General features: G+C 46.3%; 1 protein-coding gene across 2 annotated transcripts in view; it reads right to left on the reverse strand.

Annotated features, from left to right (window-relative positions):
- The window catches only part of DLGAP2 (DLG associated protein 2), a 773688-nt gene that overhangs the window by 585430 nt on the left and 163957 nt on the right, over positions 1-24301 (reverse strand). For both annotated transcript variants that reach the window (XM_059156120.1, XM_059156121.1), the window contains one exon: positions 4103-4157. In XM_059156120.1, the coding sequence (XP_059012103.1) occupies positions 4103-4157 (55 nt within the window). The remainder of the gene's footprint in view (positions 1-4102; positions 4158-24301) is intronic.

Here is a 24301-nt window from a genome sequence, read left to right on the forward strand (position 1 = left end):
GAACGCCTCCTGGACCCACACTTGGCAACAAGTGGTGAGGACACTCAGAGCACAGAAACCAGGCTTCCTGCCTCCACTCCCACTGCTGGACACTGACCAGCCTCTCGTTGGCAGGGACCCAGTGATGATCAGTAAGTAAGTAACCCTTATGCCCTCAGTGAATACCACAGTGCATGTCTGCAAACACACAAAAGTCAGCTCCACAAAATGTATGAGGAAACCTAACAATTTTCCACCCTGATTTTTATATACAAATTACTTCACATTTTTCATTCTGTCAAGTAAGGGTATATCATCTCTCAAAAATCAAAGGCTGCCACATGCTCCACCTGCTTGAGGTATCCTGGTTCAGTCGTTAACGTCAAGCTTTGCAGAGGACACACCACTGCTTGATGGCAAAATCAATTCATTCGTGAAATTTCTTATTCTTAGCTGTCGAATAGGCTGTCTCCAAGGGAAAATGGGATAAATGCTGCACGACAGTGGAGCTTGGGATTAGAACCCCAGCCTACTGTGTATCCCAGATACAGAAGGATATGCGAAGCTTACAACATCCCCAAATGACATGGCAATAAAGCAACTCCAGTGATGATCCAAACCAGGAAGCTTGACTGGCAAAAAACAAAGCATCTCCCAACCCCCTCACTGCTCAAGAAGCATATAACCGTAGTCTGCATCTCTTTCATGGGAGGCTGCCACCATGTGTTAACCTGATCTTGGTTATTCAGAAACTGCACACTAATGTTGTGAGACACAAGAGAGATGATAAGCCACTCACACTGTGAGTCACATACAGCAAGAAAACAACATTCCAACTTCTTCCACCTTCACAGTGGAAACTGCCTATAAAAGCTCAAAGACAGGCCAACTTTAGTGCTGAAAATAGCCAATCATAATATAATGATGTTTGTGAAGAAGTCACTGTCTAAAAAGGTTCTAAACCAACAGGAATGAGCACCATTGTGGTCCAAAATGGACTATTGTAACTGGATGGTGTCCTTGGGTTCCACCGAAGACCAATCAGGGGGAGGTCAGATGCAGGGAGCCAGTTTCCATGAAGAGACATGGACTGTGTGAAACACCTGACCTCACCCCACATGCTGGTCAGACACAGATCCCCCAAAATGGGGTTGAGCGAGGGAGGGGTCCTCAGGGGACCTCAGCAGGTAACCTGCTGAGGACCCCTCAGCAGCCATTCTGATCAAGGCTGGTATGGGATTTGAGTCCAAGACAGCCACTAACATGCCAACCATCCACCTGCATGGTCCACCATGTCAGCCACTCTTCCCCACAAATGGCGCTCATCCCATGCACAGGCTCAACAGCAGGGCTCTCCAGAGAGAGGGCAAACTGAAGGCAGACAAAGGGTCAAACAGTCTCCAAACAAGAAAAGGGAACAGCAGTTAGAAGCAAAGCCTGATGTAAATGACTTTAAAATGCAGGAAAGCCTCCATGAGCATTTGTGATCTTTCAAGTGTTTCTTCTTCACGACATAAACACGTGCTGCCTCCCCAACTCTCTGTGTCCCTGAGAAGAACATGAAAAATAAGGCAATTTGTGGTGCTAGTCACAAGAAATCACTCCAGCTCTGTGTATCAACCAAAACTACCATAAGTAATCAAGATACCAAGAGAAGACGATGTTCGTCATGTCTAACCCAGAGAAGGACCACTTCCAATGCGCCATCAGATGTCACTCATCATAGTTTGTCACAGATCTGCTAAGTACATTGACTCCATAATAGCAAAAACACCTACAAGTACGTGCATCTTCTCCTAGGTCCTCAGCTTGACAAACAGAGTTAGTGGAGTATATACAGCATTTCAAAAATAACTAAAGAGCAAAAAGAACATGACAGCCATGGCTCATCCCAAAGCTGTTCTATTCTTGAACTGTGGTAAAACACACATCCCTTAAAATTTACCATCTTAACCATTTTTCAGCATACAGTTCAGTGACAGCACACTCAGGTCATATAAGCATCTCTGCTGTCTACCTCCAGAACCACTTTCTTTTTCCTAAAGTGAAACTCCTGACCCACTCCAATATTGATCATCATCAAAAATATGAAAATAATTCTATATAGTCACTAAAGTAAAAAAAAAAAAAAAGTTCATTCATGTTCATAAGAAACTTTTATGTTTATTAAAATGCAAAAGCAATAACCATTACATCTGAGTCTGAAGAAATTTCTAAACATTTCCTAAATAATTCAGCAGCTTCAGACATACTGGGTCACATTACACAGTAAAAACCAGAATCCAACATCATTCAATTCTGAACAAACTGACACTTAGAGTTATCATTTCAGCCGACTCTACTTTCCTCTCATTTGATATGATTCCTTCCCCAAACCAAGCCTAATGTCATAGCTTTGGGTCTTCTACAACCACTTCTATAATACAAAAATCTTTTAAAATAAATTGCCTAGCAAATGTCCTCAATATTCAAGTCTTACTGGGAGAATGCTTCCTTGGTTTTAAAGGTTGATTACTTGGATTCCTACAGAAAGCAAATAAAACATCTGAATTTGGCAGTATTTCACAAATTAACCCAAAGTTCTTATATAACAGAGTGGTTAAAAATACAGAAAGCTCATTTCAACACTTAAATTCCAGTCAGAGTCCCAGAGAATGGTATTTAACTTTTAATTATTTTTATAATTAGTTTCATGCTTCTTAGATTCAGAAACTTGCCTGAAAGATATAAACTAATCATTCCTTCTTTAAATTGTGTTGTACTCACTATTGTTGATGGACATAGTTTACAGAAATCTTTGTTTCTTTGTATGTGACCTATTCATATATTTTTGTTACTAAGCAAGACTTCCAGAATATAGAAAGAGGCTCAAAAAATACCTAACCCTGTTCTCAATAAACTTCCCTGTAAGTGTGCTCAAAGTCACAGCTAATGTATGTCTGAACAGGTGATGTAACAGTGGCCACTACTATTGTTGATAAAATAATAGGGTTGGTGATACAACCTGTCCATGATCATAAGTAAAAAAATAAATATCCTACTTTTCCCCAAAATACTTGGTGTTTCAAACTGGGATGCATAATACAGAAAAATAACTTACTGACCACTTTAGAATGAGATTTCAATAATCATGCTAGCTAGTTAATATGCTGTTTATATTAAAAGCAGAGTACACCCCAACACATTATACTCTTCTGACTCCTAAAGAGTCCATTATGGTTCATTTTATTACAGCTGGGAAACATAAGGAATTGTCAGCTCAACTCTGTTTTATACCCAACACAAGTATCCTGGGATGCAGACATATCTGAGAGGACACAGCTGATCCCAGAAAGGAGTAATTCTCAGAACTAGTCCTCAGCATAAAAGACAGACCCTTCCATCTTTTCCTCAGGACCTGCTATTTCTTTGATGAAAATGCCCCAAATTAGAAAACCCACAGGGTAGAGTAACTAAGACGAAGACCCATAGAACAACAAGCTCCACATGATCTTCATGTTTCTTTGTTTCTGAACTTTAACACAACAAACTTCCAAAGCTTTATTTTCAGGGACCAGCCCTCCCCCATCATGCTTGCTTAAAAGTAATGCAAACGACCTCACCTACAACCTCCAGCCACCTGCATCTGTGAGCAGTTACACGGCATGCACCCTCCCATTGCGAGACACCCATCCTTCTGTTTTCATTGAGACCCTCAGGACTTTAAGCACAGATCATCTGCCCAGCTCCCAATCAGACTGCTGGCAGTGTTGATGGTGAACGGACCACCAAGGCGTTCCATGCTAGCCGGTAATAGTGTTCCTCCTAATGAGGAAGCATGGCCATCAAAATCAACAACTTTGAAACTCACATATTCAAATTCAAAAGATAACCAGTTTCCCTTAAAAATCCAGGACAACTATCACCTAAATCTATTTGCTCCATCAAAAACAGATCTTTGGGCTCAGGCTATAACTCACTACAAAACTGAACACTCCAGTGTTGTGCTTGTTTGATCAATAGACAATCTTACCCTAGAGCAACAGCTATGAAAACAAGATGCCTACATTATACAGTCATATTCCTCAAATTTTCCGTGTCATACAACCTATGCTCTCAAAGCAAAAGAACAAAATCTAGTTACCTGTATTCCTGTCTGGTAAGATACAGCAATGCTTCTGCAAAATGCCGGGCAACACCTGTTTCAAAACACATAAATAAAACACGTTTGGTTATTGTTCAGGTAGAGAAAGGTATCTCACTCATGCGGTGAGTGTTTTACTAATAAGGTCATTCAGTGCTGCAGAGTCCTCACGCCCAGAATGCTCTAATAAATTAAACAATACAGAAAAATTTTGATGACATACATTTTTCATCAGAAAGGTTAATCAGGTAGGTGTGCTCGTTGTAAATGCTGTTCCAGAACGGTAATGCAGTTCTATTTAATGTATGCCCCTAATGGGTCCTGGGAGTATTTTAAAAGCTGCTCTCAAGGGACTCCTACAATAAGGCAAATGGTCCCGCCAATTTGTGTGATGGCTCTTAAAATATTAGATGCAATTAGAGCCTGAAAGTGGAGGGCTGCTGGGGCAGTATAGTGTACCAGGCCTGCCTCGTAGGATCTAAGCAGAAATGCTTTCATCCAGGGTGAGTCACAGAGAGGAATGGGGAAGAGAAGTCTGCATTTACAGTCACAGTTTGGTAGTAAATGATGAAGGAAATATCTTACTCGATAAGGGAAGGTGGAAAGAATGGGAAATGGCTTTCCCTAGAAAATTTAGCACTGTGAGCACAGACGAAAAGCACCCACAGTGAAGAGATCTCTGTGGGGATTGACCCCACGGTGCATCTAAACTCAACCAGAGCAAAGGCTGAGCTTCTGCCCTGAATTCTGCACAGGTGCAGCTGCAGCCATTCCTCCCAAACTCCCAGCCCAGAAACAGGCCTTACTTATCCTGGAGCACGGATTTAGTGGAGAGGCGGGGAGAGGGGAGGACGGCGCACAGGGGCCCCACCCAGCCCCTGCCCTCAACCGCCTTGGACTCACACCTCACACAGCTACTTCTGACAGATGGGACAGCAGTCACAAAGCCTCCCTCTGTGACCCTCCTCCACGCCTCTGCCACCCCTCGGCACTGAGGAAAGAATGATTCTTGCCCAAGTATCATCGATTGCAGACAAGACAGCGCGACCAATTTTCAACTCTGAACAAATCCAAGAGACAGAAGACAAAGCAATAATCAAATAAGAACCTACTAAATCCAAAATGTGGAATTTAAAGTTCAAAAAGACATCTCCTACTCCTGTAAAGCTAACAGTTTCGTTGGGACCATGAGGGATTGATGAAAATACCAAAACACACCACAAAAAGTCAATGCCATCACCTGACTCCACCACCTGCACCAGGGTTCTCCACTCACCAGGTCTGAAACTGGCATCATTCTGGCACTATTCTCTCCTTCACTGGCCCCTAGCCTTCAAGGTCAGATAAGGAAATAATGCACACACGCACACACACGTACACATGTACACATGCCCTGGGTTCCCTGGGAATCTTCAATCCTTCTCATTCAGGGCCAATACACTTGTTTACGGACTTTTCCAGCAATTTCCAAAAAGCCTTACAGGTTAATACCAGGCCTAAGAAATAATCTCCCTCAAAAAAAAAAAAAAAAAAGAGGCTGGTCTTGTGCGTCGGCGACACGCTGCGAACAGAGTGACCGCCTGGAGGATAGGAACACGAGCCTCCACAGAGATGCTCACCCAGGTCCTGCAGGTGCACAGCCCTCCTGCACTCCCAGCCCCTGTGAGCACCCAGAGGGGGCGTGCTGGCTGGTCCACTGCAAAGCCCCAGACTGGTCTCTCAACCCACAGTCTCCTCCCCGGTGGCATATCAAACATGCCACTTCTGGTTTATTTTTCTAAGGAAATACTAGCAACTGCTACACCACAGAAATGTTCACAACGGAGGTACAGGTGCATCCCTAATGTCAATCTTAGCTCCAAACTACCCAGCTGACTCCGTTCCACATGGGCCCTTCAAGAAGGAGAAATGGAATCTGGATCCATTAGCCACCACACGACCCGGCCAGTACCTTGGTGCTGCTGGTGTTTTCATCCAGATGAGCTGAATTCAAGGTGACATGATGAGGGTTCCACAGAAGGTCGGGCCCGGGAACCAGAGGGGCGCATGAAGTGAGGTCAGGTGACACAGCACGGAGGAAGGGAGGGTAGTCAGGTGTGGAGCTTGGCACCTGGGTTGGCCCTACACAGCAGAGGCACTGTCTTCCCCCAACTAACCCCCATCAGATGTGGCAGCTCTAGACTAAACCCCATTTCCCTGGTCCGGGGGTCTGGGCAGTGCACAGAATCACTGGGAGAAGCCAGGCGTGGACTCAGCAAGCCGTGGTTGCCTAGAGGTCCTCAGAGCCTTGCTTCTGGTGGTTCCTACGGCGAGTTCATGTTGTGCCCTTTCCGTCTCAGAAATCTACCACACAACGCAACGTGCCCCCCAAGCCTGTGACAATGTGTTCTGCGGCGTGTCGAGAGCACAGGTTTACGCAGAGTCACTCCAACAACTCTTACTGGATAATTTAACGCTTTGCAAAGAGCGGCAGGCTGTTCCCACAAGAAGCTGTGTCTTGTGACTCTCATCAATGAGACAGACAGCCCTTCCACTTCACAGGCGAGGACTGAGGACTCCGCCGGGGCTAACAGGCCTCTCCCCCACACAGCCCCGGCACTCTCCCGGGCCATGTGAGAGGCAGTTAGGAGAGGATACACTGGCCGCAGGGCACAGAGCCAGACTGAGGCTGGGACCAGAGCTCCCACCAGCTGGCCCCCACCTGGCTGCCACCCCGGGGTCCTGCGCACCCCTCGTGGGCTCAGCTGCATGCAGCATCAGGAGATGGCACTGCCAGCCAGGAGCTGTCTGTCTGCAGCGGCCGCCTGGAGCCGCTGGCCCGGGGAGATGAGCGTCCAACACACAGCGCGCCTGCTGGCACGCAGCTCCCACGAGACTGCGTCCAGGGCGGCCGTGAGGAAGCGGCGAGTCCGCACACGTTCCCACACGTGGACGAGGAAGTGCTCACACGCTGGCAACGTCCCTCCCTCACGGTGCAGTCCCCACACACACAGGCACAGTGTCTGTGACCGAGCACAGGGTCCCCAGAGCCCCAGACACCAGCATCAGGACTGTGCTCTAGGGCAGGCCACGTACCCCCGGCATTCTCATCTGTGGCATGTCCAGGACATGGGGGCCCAAGGGGGTTTTCTGCAGCACAAGCCAGCAAACCAGTACAATCTCCCTCGGTCAAGGGGCACACACTCTGTGCCAGCGCTGTGCAGGGTGCTGGGAAAGCACAGAGTGCCCGGCCAGCCGGCCGGTCACTGCTCAAGGGCTCAAGAGCCCAGTGGACATGCAGCGCCAGGGCTGACAGTCTGTGCCAAGCGCCGGCATGTGCCAAGCATCCATGTCCCATGAAGTGTTCACACCACAACCCAGAGAAGGGACACGAACCCTCTGGGAGGTGATGGGTGCGTCTGTGACTGTGACTACAGGGACGGAGTATGTATCCAAACACACTCCTCACACTGTCCGAGTCAAACCGTGCTGGGTCTCGTGTGTCAGCTGGGAAAGTCTTCCACCCCAAATGTTCAATAAAGTTTTCCTGCGCCTTTAAACACACAGGCTTGTGGACACACACGGACACGCACACGGAAACACACAGTACATTTCTACAAAACCCCCCGTGACACTGGCGCTCACTGGCCAGGAAGACGTGTCCTTGGGGAACCACCCACACACCGGGGATGCTGCGTGTCTACACAGCAACATACTCGACTCATCCGTCCTTGTACACACACGGTCCAACATGGTCATAAGTCGGCAGAGTGGCCACAGGACAAATCACACAGAAGAGCAGAGTGTGTGAGCGCCCATGAAAAAGACTTCAGCCTCTCCTTGACGGGTGAGGAGCAGACAGAGGGCCTTCGTAGCAGAGCCAGAAATCAAGGATCTGACTGTCCCCTGACAAAGCTCCTGATGAGGACGCTCGTGGTTCGGGGCTTGGAAGCACAGCGTGTATCCAGAGCAGGCGTGGGGCAGATGAGCACAGGCCCCCTCCCCACACCCAGGGACACGAGCCAGAGGGGACCAGAGAACAAGGGGCTGGGGTGGCGTCTTGGGGCCGGAAACAGGGAGGCTGGTTACAAGCCTTGCACACTCAACCGAGCTGCCGCAGAGCCCAGCTCCAGCTTCCCCGGGAGAGCAGCGGGCGGTCCGCTCCCCCAGGCCTCACATCCCTGAGCAGGACACCAGGGTATTCTCCTCTGGAGACTAAAACAGGCAGAGAGAACATACCTCTGGCTGATGCAGGCCTTCCAGTTAAAACTGGCTTGCCACCAGATCTGTGGAAAATTCCACCAGCCAATAAGCCCCACTTACTCACCAAAAACAAAGTCTGCATGAATGTTTAATGTCTCACACTTAATGAAGACTCACAGCTGAGCATTACCATGCGTTTGAAGAGACCCCCACTTTGAGAACGACAGACAAAATCAGAGGAAACAAACAGTACCAGAAATAAGAGGACTTTTTTTTTTAAGATTTTATTTTTATTTATTTGAGAGCAAGAGACACCTCAGACGGGGGATGGAGCAGAGGGAGAAGCAGGCTCCCCACGGAGCAGAGAGCCCAGCATGGGGCTCGATCCCAGGACCCCGAGATCATGACCCGAGCTGAACGTAGAGGTTTCACGGAGCCACCCAGTGCACCCCAAAACCCATCTGAACTCAGTCTTTACCTCATTATTCAAAATGTTTCCAGGAAACCTGGATAAAGGCCAAAACTGGGCTAGGAGTAAGAAGCAAACTCGGGTCCAGTCCAGAGACACTTTGACAAAACATTCATAAAGGGCGGCAGAATGAGGAGTTGGCCAAAGGCTTCTATTTAAGCAACAGGAATGAAGACGGCGGGTGTTAGTGAGGGAACAGAGGGCGGAGCAGGGGAGCAGAACAGAAGAACAGCCCCTCATGGATATGGTCAACGCCGCGGCCAAGAAGCAGCAGCAGCTCAGGGAGGCTGAGAGGGTCTTCCCACCAAAGGTGCAGAGGCAACCGGGCGCCTACACAGAAAATAATGAACCTTGACACACAGCTTACAGCCTCACAAAAATTAACTTGAAATAAATCAGATTAAATGTAAAAGGCAACATTCCGGATCCCCGGCAGACAATAGGGAAGAAAACCCTAGACGCCCTTTCTCATGGCGGTGGCATTTTAGGCACAACAGCAAAGGCTCTGCCATGGAAGAAAGAGTTGGTAAGTGGCACTTCACGAAAAGTAAACACTTCTGCTGTGTGAGACACACGTCCCAGAGAAGACAACAAGCCACAGACAGGAGGAAATATTTGCAAAAGACTCATCTCTTAAAGCACGATTATCCTCCAAATATGCAAAAAACACTTAAAACCCAGCAGGAAAACACACAAGTCAATCCAAACATGGGCCAAAGACACTGACACACATCTCACCAAACATCTGACCAAAGGAGTTACACAAAAGCCTAAGTGAGACCCTGCCTCCGCACCTGTGGAAATGGCCAGCATGCAGAGCGCTGACCCAGCACGTGCTGGTGAGGATGTGGTGCCCGGGGCTCCCCCTCACTACTGGTGGGAGCTAGACTGGTGCCGCCACAGTAGGAGAGGGGCTGACTGCTTCCTACAAAACTGACCACACCCTTCATGTACAATTCAGAAATCCTGCTCCTTGCTATTTCCCAAAGTGGCTGAAAACCTATGCCCACACAAAACCTGCATGTGGATTTTACAGCAGGGCTATCGTGACTCCAAAACCTGGAAGCAAGCAGGCAAGATGTCCTCCAGCAGGTAAATGGATAAAATGGTCCTTCCAGACAAACAATATTACTCAACACAAAAAAAGAAATGAGCCACCCAACCATGAAGACACGGGGAAACCTCCAATGTGCTTCATCCAGTGGAGGAAGCCAGTCTGAGGGCGACTTGCTCTGTGATTCCAACTCTGTGACCTGCTGGACAAGGCAGAACTACAGACACAGTAAACAGACGAGTGGCTTCCAGGGGATGACGATGGAGAGGGAGACTTGGGGGTGGGGGGGGCTGGAGGGGGAGGGGGGCAGGGGGAGCACAGAGGGTTTAGGCGGTGACACTACTCTGTGTGACCCTGTCATGGCAGGTAGGAGTCCCCACACATTCGTGCAAACCCCTGAGCGTGTGACACCAACAGTGACCCTGACGTGCACTGAGGATGTGGGGGATGAGGGCGTGTCCATGGGGGCTCATCAGTGGCGACGACGCCCCGACCAGAGGGGACGGAGGTAGCGGGGGGAGAGGAGGTGGGGGATGGGGGCAGACGTCATTTGCCCCCGAGATCTGTGCCTTTTGCACAGTTTGCTATTAATGTGCAACTGCTCTGGAAAAAAAAAAAAAATCTCCAAAAAGAATTTTTCCTTCACATGAAACATAAGCATTTCTGGGCGGACAGGAATGGTTTCAGCATACAGTGAACAGAGGTCCTGCTGTGGATGCCCTTCCCTACCAGCTCCTGGCTCTGACGTGGTGCCCACCCCCAGGGCCTCCCCTGGATCCTTCCTCCTTGACCCTGACAGATCTTGCTGGCCCCTGCAGGCAGGAAGTCTATGACCTCCACAGACTTGGGATGACCTTGCTGGCCAAATCTCCAGCATGGTTGATGTGCTCCCTTAGGTTGAGGAGCTATCTGTGAACTGCTCTGCAAAAAACCCAGGAATTCCCAGACACGTACCCCTGAAACACTGATGGTTCCACATCCTGTTATGGAACAGAAAGAGAGATGTCAACACAAACATTAAAAATCAACTCACCAGACAGAATTAATAGCTCCCCTTCACGGCTATGGCAGTAAAACAACAACACTACCCACACCAAAGTCCCTCTCAAACCACAAAAGCATCCCTTCCACAGCCACAGACACACAGCTCAGGGCATATGTGCAGAGCGAGGTCAATAGTCCCCTCATCCTAGGAACACAGCCAGGGGTACATAAACACCCAGGGGGACAGGAAGCCCCTCCAGCTCCACCACGCCTTCGCGACACACACCCCTGCAGGAAGCTGGCACAGAGACGCCGCGCATCGTGGCTGCGACGTGAATAAGTGAATGGATCCACGAGCCCTGTGACACCACTAAGCATGATCACATGACCTGAACACCAAGATGAAACGCCATTGGCAATGTGGTGGTGCAACCATCGTACGGAGGCCAAACAAGGCTCTGCCTGTGATTTTAGGGGAGAAAGGGAAAACCCCGAAGTCTCTTCACTGCAGAGAACTCTGGCTGAAGTCACATGGAGGTGCAGGTGCCACACAACCAAATACTGACAGGTCATGTTCCCCAGGCTGTCCTCAACAATATTGTGTCTGATGTTAAAGCAGTCACACCTGATGCCCTGCCAGAGTCCAGTACCCAAAGCAAAATCTCACACCCAGCTCCTGTGCTGTTGGAAAGCACTGGGGGCTGGTGAGTTTCCCAGACCATGTGCTCCAGAAGCCTGGGTGCCACTCAGTCCTCAAACCAAGGAACAACTTTCAAAGCAGAGAACCATATATTGTGTGAGCTGTGGAGTATTTCCACCCATGATAACCCCCTTCTAAGTGCATGATGGACAAGAGTTTCCAGCCTGAAAAGTACTGTTCTTTGCAACAAATGCAGAGGACCCAGGCAGCCACCTCTGCACGCTCACATGGAGCATCTCTGTGTGCTGTCCATGTGTGAAAACACTAGCAATCAGCAGACTTACAGAATGGCACTGTGATCAGAAACACCATCTTTCCTCCCCAACGTGCTCAAACACTTTCTCCAGGTGATCACTGCTGCCACAGATGGCTCACGTGGCCCAGCCGTGTGGTCTCTCGGGGTGGATGTTAACTGTCCAGCTGTGAGCCTGGCTGCCCAGCTGTGTGCTTGACTAGCCTCAGGGTGTCCAGATAGAACCCTGGTTTCTGCCTGTGTCTGAAGTGTTTCCAGGAGAGACAAGCACTGGACCCCACTCCTTGCCCCATGGTGCACGGTCCTGTCCCATGCCCCGAGTGCCTCAGGACAACAGAAGCTGGAGGACGGAGGGACCTGGACCCCCTTTCCTGCTTCACTGCAGCAGCTGGGACACCTTAGCACGTCCACTGCCCTCGGACTGAAGACGGACGTGCCGTCTCCTGGTCTTTGGATGCCCCGGGCCTGCAGATGCAGACTGCTGGCTTCTCGGCCTACGAAAGTGCATGAGCTGCTTCTCACACTAGATCTCGTCTCAGACAGAGACAGAGGGAGGCAGACGGCTGTGACATATGGACACACAGATGAATTCTGCTCTGGAGAACCCTGACTAATGCCACAGACTCCTCCGGTTCCCTGCTGACAAGCTCACACCCCACTGTGTCTGGATGCCTGGAGAGGAGGTCCTCAGCCGCACTGCCTGGAGGACCCATTCAGTGCACCCACCTGGTGAGCGGCCAACACCTGATTCCACAGGCCCGGATGGCGGTGCCCTGTGAGGGAAGGTGGCCCAGGTGGACCAGCCAGGGACCCCGGTGCTAACAGCTCATCCCAGGCTCGCCCAGGGAGAGACAGGGCTATGGGGAGGCCAAGGTCGCTGTCCACAGCAGGGGTGCTGCTCATGCACTTGTGTGGCTTCTCTATTATTCCCAACTTTTTACTGGACGACACTGAGAATTGCAGGAGCTATTCTGACTCCTGAGTCCCACTTACTGTGGGAAATCCCGAAGGACAGGAGATGGCCCTTCCGTGGGACAGTGAGCAGGGCAGCTGTGTTGGGGGTGGAAGTGCAGAATCAAGGCATCAGCGTGAGGTCCTAAAGCCAGGGAAGCCAACCGTGTAACAGGCCTCGAAAAGGATGATGAGAGGAGAGGCTGCAGGGCCGGCCATGCCCTGGGAGCAGGGCCTCCACGCTGCCCGGTGCTCTCTGCTCAAGAAGTGCCTCCTCACACGGCCCCTGTATCTGTCCTCCTTCTGGAAGCCAGAATAGCAAGAGCCCCTGTGCCCTCCCGCTGAAGGTTGGCTTGGGAGAAACCATGCTGATCTGGAAAGGTAGCCCCAGGCTCATGGGGTGCTGACAGGGTCTTTAGGATGTAGAAAATGAAGCGCCCCACAGCAGCCTGCCCTCTAAGCCTCACGAAGGAGTCCAACAGCCCATTTCTGAAAGTCCTTGGGCTGCACAGTGTGGGAGCCTTGTGCCAGGAAGCTCCAAGACACGCACGTGCTTTGTACCAAATCATCACACCCCTCAAAAGTGAGAACAACTAAGAAAAGTTGCAGATACTTCCATTCTTATAAGAGAAGCCATTTAACTTAATTTTACAGAACATTTATCTGAGCTTAAAAATAGCAGAAACTGGCACATAATGAGTTTGGACCAGCTGTTTCACTACATTGGCCCTCATATTTGTTTTTCTAAATTTCAGGAACTATTGATTGACGAAGTTAGGAACTTCGGAACTAATTAAGAGCTCACACTGTACCAAGAGCTCTGAAAAGGCATAGCAATTTAAATGATGTGAAGAAATATCATCTCTAACTTTTTAAAAATGAATCAATGCGAGCAGTCACTGAGAGGACTGGTCGTCTGGCCCCACCACTGACAGGCTGTCCCACGGAGGGCAGCCGTGAGTGTCCCAGAGAATTTGATCCGCACAGGGACGAAGACCACTGACACTTCAGAAAACCTGAGGGCTTCAAAGAGCTCCGTCATTCTCGTGGAAGTAGGGGTAACTGTCTCCTCTGAAAGTTCAAGAATATCCAACATCTGATTCATAAAGTACCTACCGGACCCAATACTCCTCTCGTCACACACACCCCCATGCCAGGACCCCACAGAACCGCAGGGATTGGGTTCACTGGCAAGCCTTCCTCACTCGATCTGCCAGTGTGGGACCCCATTGCCTTGACTTCTGGCTCCTTCCCAGTCTTCGCTGCGAATCCTTGCCTCTCCCTGTCTCTCGTACTTCATGCTGAGGACACAACCACCAGCTCCTCTGTCACCCCTGGGCCCTGGTCCTAAACCCTGAGCCCTCAGAGAGACACACACAAATGCCTACTTGATCACACTCACATGTCTCAGGGGACCTCAAAATTAATTTGTCCCCCAAACAGTCTCACCTCCAATTGAGCTCCCTGCACACATGGGGCCAGCGCACCATCCCTGGCACAGGGCCCTGCCTCGCCCTGCAGTCCCCAGTCCTCCGTGGGAAGCCTGTTCCCACCGTGGCAGACCTGGCCAGGGCCTCACCGCCCGCCCCACTGCTGCCCCACCCCAGGCTACCAGCACCTCAGTAGCCCAGCCCCCTCCTGACCACCCTGCCTGCTCCCACTCTCATGCCCTCATAACTGGTCCTCAGAGGCACACCAAGGTAATCCTCTAAGCCAGTCTTTACATCAGTCTCAGCCCAGAACACTCTGACAACTCCTCAGAGAACTTGGTCCCTCAACGTCTCCAAGCCCCAGAGTTCTGTGACAGGAGCCAATGACCTTAGGCCCACTCAAGAGTTCAAGCCACACCAGCCCTACCATCAGCCAAGCACACCCCAGGGACTTTGCACGTGCTGCCCTCTGCTGGCAAGCTCTCCTCCAGGGTGTCCTCACTGACCACTGACCTGCGGAAGTCTCCTCATCAGTGAGCCCTCCTCCACTTCTCAACAATGCTATGGCTCTGCGTCCAGTCCTCCACTCTTCCTCCACCATACTCCCTCACAGCTCACACAGCCTGGGGCTCCCACCTGTGTCTGTGTGCTCTCCAGCTGCAGAGAGGGAACAAAAGCTCTGGGGAGGCAGGACTGTCTGTGGTGGTCACAATGTGACCTCTGGGCACACAGCTGTGGCTGACACGTGGCACGCCAGAAAAATTGTCTGCTGTGATCAGTAGACTAATGCATACGGGGTGACTGTCCAGCTTCCTTGAATCCCACGACCCTTTAACACACGAGGTCATGTGTGGACCTGTAACGACCCCCTCCCACACAGCAGGGAAGTGGGGAACTGCTGCATCTGAAGTGTGGTGTCCAGAGAGCACAGGGACCCTTTCCCTCTGCTCCCCAACCAGGGCCCTGTGGGACCATCTCCTGGGTGAACTCTGAAGGAAGTTCATGTACCACAAAGGGCTCAGGGGCAGCAGGAGTAAGCTTGCAGGCGGAAGGACACACAGTTAGGACAGCACTGACCCACACCACGGGCTTCTGGACCACCCTCACTACAGTCCTGGGATGCGAGCCCACAGGGCCCCCCACTTTAAAGGTGCCCTGAGGGGAGGAGGCAAGATGGTGGTGGAGTAGCAGGCTGAGATGACATCAGCTCGCAGAAGATCAGCTAGACAGTTATCAAACCACTCCGAACACTTACAAATCCAACAGGAGATCGAAGAGAAGAGCGGTGATTCTAGGAACAGAAAATCGGCCACTTTCTGAAAGGTAGGACGTATGGAGAAGAGAATCTGAAGTGACAGGAAGACAGACCGCAGCGGGAGGGGCCAGCTCCCAGCAATCAGTGGAGCAATGGAGCACAAAATCAGAACATTTAAAAGTCCACTCCACTGAGGGACGTCGCTCCAGAGACTAAGCCAGAGTGAAGCCCACACGGGGACAGTGTGGCCTCAGATCACACGGGGTCACAGAAGGATGAGGGGTGTCTGAGTGTGGCAGAGCTCACAGTATGGGAGCGGGGAAGCCACAGCAGAGACAAAGCGGAGGAGTGAGCTCTCAGCTCAGTGTTACCTTAAACTGTGATCCATGGCATAGGCCACTGCTCTGTGAGTGGGGAACCCACAAGTGACAGATCTGGGGACACCCCCCGGGAAGAGCTCAAGGATCTGCAGGGTTCGGAAACTCCAAACAGGACCATGCACCAGAGACAGAGATGGTCAATCACAGGCCGGGTGAGATCAGAGGGTGGCCGGAGACGAGGGAGACAGGAGGGACTGACAGCTCATCTCCAAGGGCGCACTGAGGAGTGAGACCCCAGCTCTCGGTTCCTCCGGCTGGAGACTGAGAGGCCGCCATCTTCATTCCTGTCCTCCAGAACAGTACAGAAAGAGCTCAGGGAACAAAAGTCCCCAAGAGCAAACCCGAGCGGATTACTTAGCCGGGCCCCTGGCAAGAACAGCGCAATTCCGCCTCAGGCAAAGACACGTGAGAATCACTGAAACAGACCCTCCTGCAGGAGATCGGCCAGAACATCCAGCAAGACCAAGCTCACTGATCACGGAGAACAGAGGAGTTCCAGAGGAGGAGAAGGCAAAGCATGGAATTTTTGGCTTTCTCCACACAATCCTTTAGTCTTGCAAAGTTAATTAAATTTTTAAATTTTTTTCCTTATTCTATTTTTTAAACTTTTACTTTTCCTCTTTTAATGTTTCTTTAACTAGTTTATCTTAACAATACCTTTCTTTAAAAAAATATTTTTGAACCTTCATTTAATAATGAATGGTCATATTTTATTGTTCATTGTATCTAACTTTATTTTTTGTACACACATAGGGTTTTTCCTTCTAAAAAATTTAGGGATACAACTTCTTCTAATAGATCAAAATATACCCTAAATCTAGCACAGGGCTTTGTTCTAGTCTCCAGCCTGAACAAATTCTCTCCACTTCCTTTTTCTTTCTCTACCCAACCAACTTATCAAGTCCTTTTCTGAATATTTTATTTTATTTTATTTTATTTTCAATGTAGCAGTATTCATGGTTTTTGCACCACACCCAGTGCTCCATGCAATCCGTGCCCTCTCTAATACCCACCACCTGGTACCCCGACCTCCCACCCCCCCACCTCTTCAAAACCCTCAGATTGTTTTTCAGAGTCCATAGTCTTTCATGGTTCACCTCCCCTTCCAATTTCCCTCAACTCCCTTCTCCTCTCCATCTCCCCATGTCCTCCATGCTATTTGTTATGCTCCACACATAAGTGAAACCATATGATTTTTTGAATTTTTTAAAAATTTACATCTTTACAGTCACATGCCATTCCTTCATCATGTTTACACTTGTATGTATGTGTATATATATATATATATATATATATATATATATATATATATATATATGTAAAATTTTCTTTCTTTAAAATTTTGGGAGATAGTTTCTTCTAAGAGACCAAAACACTCCCAAAATTAAGTGGGTGGCACTGTTCTATTCACCAGTCTAATATATATATTTTCTTTTTTCTTCTTTTTAAATTTTTTTGAACTTCTCTTTATTCCCCTTTCTTCCACCCATCATTTGGGGTCTCTTCTAATTTGATTAATGCACAATTCCAGGGGTCTTTGCCACCCTTTTAGAATTTTATTCTCTTGTTCATATATTCTTATCGGGATAAAATGGCAAGGTGGAAACTCTCAACACAAAGAAAAGAACAAGAGACAGTACCAAAGGCTTGGGACCTAATCAATACAGACATAAGAAATACGTCAGATCTAGAGTTTTGAATGACGATTCTCAAGGTGCTAGCTGGGCTCAAAAAAGGCATGTAAGATATTAGGGAAACCCTATCTGGAGAAATAAAAGCCCTTTCTGGAGAACTAAAAGAACAAAAATCTAACCAAGCTAAAATTTAAAAAAAGGTATTAATGAGGTGCAATCAAAAATGGAGGCTCTTACTGCTATGGTAAATGAGGCAGAAGAGAGAATTAGTGATATACAAGACCAAATGCCAGAGGATAAAGAAGGTGAGCAAAAGAGAGAAAAACAACTACTGGACCATAAGGGGAGAATTTGAGAGAAAACTGATACCATAAGATGAGACAACATTAGAATAATTGGGATTCCAGAAAAAGAAGAAAGAGAGAGGGGAACATAAGGTATATTGGAAGGAATTATTATAGAGAATTTCCCTAATATGACAAAGTGAACATCAAAATCCAGGAGGCACAGAAAATCCCCCTCAAAATCAAAAAGAATAGGTCCACAACCTGCCATCTAATAGTAAAACTTACAAGTCTTAGCAACAAAGAGAAAATCCTGAAAGCACTGAGGACAAGAAATCTGTAACATACGATGGTAGAAATATTAGATTGGCAGCGGACTTATCCAGAGACCTAGCAGGCCAGAAAGCACTGGCATGATATAGTCAGAGCACTAAGCGAGAAAAACATGCACCCAAGAATACTATATGCAGCTAGGCTATCATTGAAAGTAGGAGAGATAGAAAGTTTCCAGGAGAAACAAAAACTTAAGAATTTGCAAACAGTAAACCAGCCATACAGGAAATATTAAAAGGGTCCTCTAAGCAAAGAGAGAGCTTAGAAATAGTAGACCAGAAAGGAACAGGCAATATACAGTAACAGTCACCTTACAGGCAACACAGTGGCACTAAATTCATCTCTCTCAATAGTTATCCTGAATGTAAATGGGCTAAATGCCCCAATCGAAAGACACAGGGTATCAGAATGGATTGAAAAAACAAAACCCTTCAATATGCTGCCTACAAGAAATTCATTTTAGACCCAAAGACAACTCCAGATTTAAAATGAGGGGGTGGAAAACAATTTACCATTCTAATGGACATCAAAAGAAAGCTGGGGTGGCAATCCTTTTATCAGATCAATTAGATTTTAAGGCAAAAACTATAATAAGAGATGAGGGAGGACTCTATATAATACTCAAAGGGTCTGTCCAACAAAATGATCTAACAATTTTAAATATCTATGTCACTAGCATGGGAGCAGCCAATTATATAAACCAATTAATAACAAAATCAAAGAAACACATCGACAATAATACAATGATAGTAGGAGACTTTAACACCCCCTTCACTGAAATGGACAGATCATCCAAGCAAAAGATCAACAAGGAAATAAAGGCCTTAAACGACACACTGGACCTGATGGACATCACAGATATATTCAGAACATTCCATCCCAAAGCAACAGAATACACATTCCTCTCTAGTGCACATGGAACATTCTCCAGAAGAGATCACATCCTGGGTCACAAATCAGGTCTCAACCAGTACCACAAGATTGGGATCATTCCCCACATATTTTCAGACCACAATGCTGTGAAGCTAGAACTTAACCACAAGAGGAAATTTTGAAAGAACCCAAACACGCGGAGGCTAAAGAGAATCCTTTTAAAGAATCAATGGGTCAACCAGTAAATTAAAGAAGAATTGAAAATATTCATGGAAACAAATGATAATGAAAACACAATGGTTCAAAATCTGTAAGACACAGCAAAGGCAGTCCTATGAGGAAAATATATAGCAATTCAAGCCTTTCTCAATAAACAAGAAAGTTCTTAAGTAAACAACCTAAGCCTACACCTAAAGGAGCTAGAGAAAGAACAAAGAAAGCCTAACCCAGCAGGAGAAGAGAAATCATAAAGATGAGAGCAGAAATGAATGAAATAGAAGCCAAAAGAACAGAAGAACAGATCAATGAAACTAGGAGCTGGTTCTTTGAAAGAATTAGTAAGACTGATAAACCCCTGGCCATACTTATCAAAAAGAAAAGAGAAAGGACACAAATTAATAAAATCATTAATGAAAGAGGAGAGATCACAACAAACACAAAAGAAATATAATCATTTATAAGAACATATTATGAGGAAGTATACGCCAGTAAATTTGACAATCTGGAAGAAGTGGATGCATTCCTACAGACATATAAACACCAAAACTGAACCAGAAAGAAATAGAAAACCCGAACAAACCCATAATCAGTAAGGAGACTGAAGCAGTTATCAAAAATCTCCCAACAAGAGCCAGGGCCAGATGGCTTCCCAGGGGAATTCTACCATACATTTAAAGAAGAATTCATTCCTATTCTTCTGAAACAGTTCTAAAAAATAGAAATGGAGGGAAAACTTCCAAACTCATTTTCTGAGGCCAGCATTACCTTGATCCCAAAACCAGACAAAGACCCCATCAAAAAGGAGAATTACTGACCAATATCTTTGATGAACACAGATGCAAAAATTTTAACCAAAATACTAGCCAATAGGATCCAACAATACATTAAAAGGATTATTCACCAGGACAAAGTGGGATTTATTCCAGGGCTGCAAGTTTAGTTCAACAACCACAAATCGGGAAGCCTGGGTGGCTCAGTGGGTTAAGCCGCTGCCTTCAGCTCAGGTCATGATCTCAGGGTCCTGGGATCGAGTCCCGCAACGGACTCTCTGTTCAGCAGGGAGCCTGCTTCCCTCTCTCTCTGCCTGCCTCTCCATCTACTTGTGATTTCTCTCTGTCAAATAAATAAATAAAATCTTAAAAAAAAAAAAAAACAACAACAACCACAAATCAATGAGATACACTACTTAAAAAAAAAAAAAAAGAACCATATGATACTCTCAATAGATGCTGAAAAAGCATTTGACAAAGTACAGCATCCTTTCTTGATCAAAACTATTCAAAGTGTAGAGATAGAGAGTACATACCTCAATATCATCAAAACCATCTATGAGGGGCGCCTGGGTGGCTCAGTGGGTTGAGCCGCTGCCTTCGGCTCAGGTCATGATCTCACGGTCCTGGGATCGAGTCCCGCATCAGGCTCTCTGCTCAGCAGGGAGCCTGCTTCCTCCTCTCTCTCTGCCTGCCTCTCTGCCTAATTGTGATCTCTCTCTGCCAAATAAAAAATAAATTCTTTAAAAAAAAAAAAAAACATCTATGAAAAACCCACAGCAAATATCATTCTTAATGGAGAAAAACTGAGAGGTATAAGGTCAGGAACAAGGCAGGGACATCCATTATCATTATTGCTATTTGAGCTATTTGACATATTAATAGAAGTCCTAGCCTCAGCAATCAGACAACAAAAAGAAATTAAAGGCATCCAAATTTGGCAAAGCAGAAGTCAAACTCTCATTCTTTGCAGATGATATGATACTTTTGTGGAAAACCCAGAAGACCCCACTCCAAATCTGCTAGAACTTGTACAGGAATTCAGTTAAGTGTCCAGATATAATATCAATGCACAGAAATCAGTTGCATTTCTATACACCAACTACAAGACAGAAGAAATTAAGGAGTCAATCCCATTTTCAACGGCACCCAAAATCATAAGATACCTAGGAATAAACCTAACCAAAGAGGCAAAGAATTTGTACTCAGAAAACTGTAAAGGACTCATGAAAGAAATTGAGGTAGACACAAAGAAATGGAAAAATGTTCATTGCTCATGGACTGGAAGAACAAATTTGTGAAAATGACTATGCTACCTAAAGCAATCTACACATTTAATGCAATCCCTATCAAAATTCCATCAATTTTTTCAAAGAAATGGAACAAGTAATCCTAAAATTTATGTGGAACAAGAAAAGGCCCTAAATAGCCAGAGGAATGTTGAAAAAGAAAGCCAAAGTTGGTGGCGTCACAATTCCAGACTTCAAGCTCTATTACAAAGCTGTCATCATCAAGACAGTATGGTCCTGGCACAAAAATGGACACATAGACCATTGGAACAGAATAGAGAGCCCAGAAATAGACCCTCAACTTTATGGTCCACAAATCTTCAACAAAGCAAGAAAGAATGTCCAATGGAAAAAAGACAATCTCTTCAACAAATGGTGTTGGGAACACAGAACAGCCACATGCAAAAGAATGAAACTGGACTATTTCCTTACACCACACACAAAAATAGACTCCAGATGGATGATGGACCTCAACATGAGAAAGGAATCCATCAAAATCCTTGAGAAGAACACAGGCAGCAACCTCTTTGACCTCAGCTGCAGCAACTTCTTCCTAGAAACATCACCAAAGTCAAGGGAAGCAAGGGCAAAATGAAATATTGTGACTTCATCAAGATCAAAAGCTTTTGAACAGCAAAGGAAACAGTTAACAAAATCAAAAGACAACTGACAGAATGGGAGAAGATATTTGCAAACGACATATCAGATAAAGGACTAGTGTCCAAAATCTATAAAGAACTTCTCAAACTCAACACCCAAAAACAAAAAATCCAATCAAGAAATGGGCAGAAGACATGAACAGACATTTATGCAAAGAAGACATCCAGATGGCCAACAGACACATGAAAAAGTGCTCCACATCACTCGGCATCAGGGAAATACAAATCAAAATCACAATGAGATCCCACCTCACACCAGTCAGAATGGCTAAAATGAACCAGTCAGGAACTGACAGATGCAGGACAGGATGTGGAGCGAGGGGAATCCTCCTCCACTGTTGTTGGGAATGCAAGCTGCTGCAGCAACTCTGAAAAATAGCATGAAGTTTCCTCAAAAAATTGAAAATAGAACTACCCTACGAACTGGCAATAGCCCTACTGGGTATTTACCCTAAAGATACAAAAGCAGTGATCTGAAGCGGCACGTGCACCTGAATGTTTATAGCAGCTATGTCCACAATAGCCAAACTGTGGAAAGAACCTAGATGTCCATCAAAAGATAAATGGATAAAGAAGAGGTGGCATATACTTACTACAGAATACTATGCAGCCATCAAAAGAAATAAGTCTTGCTATTTATGACAACATGGATAAAACTAGAGGGTATTATGCTAAGTGAAATAAGTCAAACAGAGAAAGACAATTATCATATAATCTCCCTGATATGAGGAAGTTGAGAGGCAACATGGGGGATATGGGGGGTAGGGAAGGAAAAAATGAAACGAGATGGGATTGGGAAGGAGACAAACCATAAGGAGACTCTTAATCTAACAAAACAAACTGAGAGCTGCCAGGGGGAGGAGGGTTGGGAAAGGGGGTGGGGTTATGGACATTGGGGAGGGTATGTGCTATGGTGAGTGCTGTGAAGTGTGTAAACCTGGCGATTCACAGACCTGTACCCCTGGGGCTATTAAAAATTATATGCCAATAAAAAATAAAAATAAAATAAAATAAAAATAAAAAACTACAAAGTAAAACCAAAAATAAATAAAAATTATTAGAAGCTGGTTTTTGAAAGGATAAGATCGATAAACCATAGGCCACACTAATCCAAAAGAAAAGAGAGAAAGCTCAAATTAATAAAATTATGAATAAAATGGGAGAGATCATAACTAACACCAAGGAAGTAGAAACAATCATCAGAAGTTATTATCAACAGTTATATGCCAATAAGCTAAGCAACCTAGATGAAATGGATGCATTGCTGGAAAACTATAAACTCCCAAAATTGAACCAGGAAGTTGAAAACCTGAATGGATCAATATCTAGCAACGAGATTGAAACAGTGATCAAAAACCTCCCCAAAACCAAGGGACCAGGACCTGATGGATTCCCTGGGGATTTCTACCAAACTATCAAAGAAGAAATAACACCTATTCTCCTGAAGCTGTTTCCAAAAATTGAAGCAAAAGTAAAACTTCTAGATTCTTTCTATGAAGCCAACATTACCCTGATCCCCAAACCAGGCAAAGACCCCAACAAAAAGGAGAATTTCAGAACAATATCACTGATGAATATGGATGCTAAGATTCTCAACAAGATCCTAGCCAATAGGATCCAACAGCACATCAAAAAGATTATCCACCATGGCCAGGTGGGATTCATCCCTGGGTTACAAGGATGGTTCAACATTCGCAAATCAATCAATGTGATAGAACAAATCAATAAGAGAAGAGAGAAGAACCACATGGTCCTCTCAATTGATGCAGATAAAGCATGTGACAAAATCCAGCATCCGTTCCTGATTAAAACACTTCAAAGTATAGGGATAGAGGGAACATTCCTGAACTTCATAAAATCTATCTATGAGAGGCCCACAGCAGATATCATCCTCAATGGAATAAAGCTCACAGCCTTCCCGTTGAGATCAGGAACACGACAAGGATGCCCACTCTCACCACTCTTGTTCAACATCGTATTAGAAGTCCTCACAACAGCAATCAGACAACAAAGAGAAATAAAAGGTATCCAAGTTGGCAATGAAGAGGTCAAATTCTCTCTCTTCGCAGATGACATGATTCTTTATGTGGAAAACCCAAAAGACTCCACCCCCAAACTACTAGAACTCATACAGCAATTCAGTAACGTGGCAGGATACAAAGTCAATGTACAGAAATCAGTGGCTTTCTTATACACTAACAATGAAAATACAGAAAGGGAAATTAGAGAATCGATTCCATTTACATAGCAGCAAGAACCATAAGATACCTGGGAAAATTTTTAGCCCAAGATCAGGGGTCATTAGTGGCCTACTTACCCCCAAGCTTGTGAGAATCTGTAATAGCAGGCATGTAGATACTTAAAGTTTTGAAATTCAGAATATTGTGGAGCATTTGCATTGATTGCAGCAATTTAGTGGGCAATGGCCAGAGATAATAGGCATCATGTAATGCACAGGGTATCCTGCACATCAAAGATCT

The sequence above is a fragment of the Mustela lutreola genome, chromosome 18, assembly GCF_030435805.1.
Source record: "Mustela lutreola isolate mMusLut2 chromosome 18, mMusLut2.pri, whole genome shotgun sequence".
Taxonomy (NCBI): Eukaryota; Metazoa; Chordata; class Mammalia; order Carnivora; family Mustelidae; genus Mustela; species Mustela lutreola.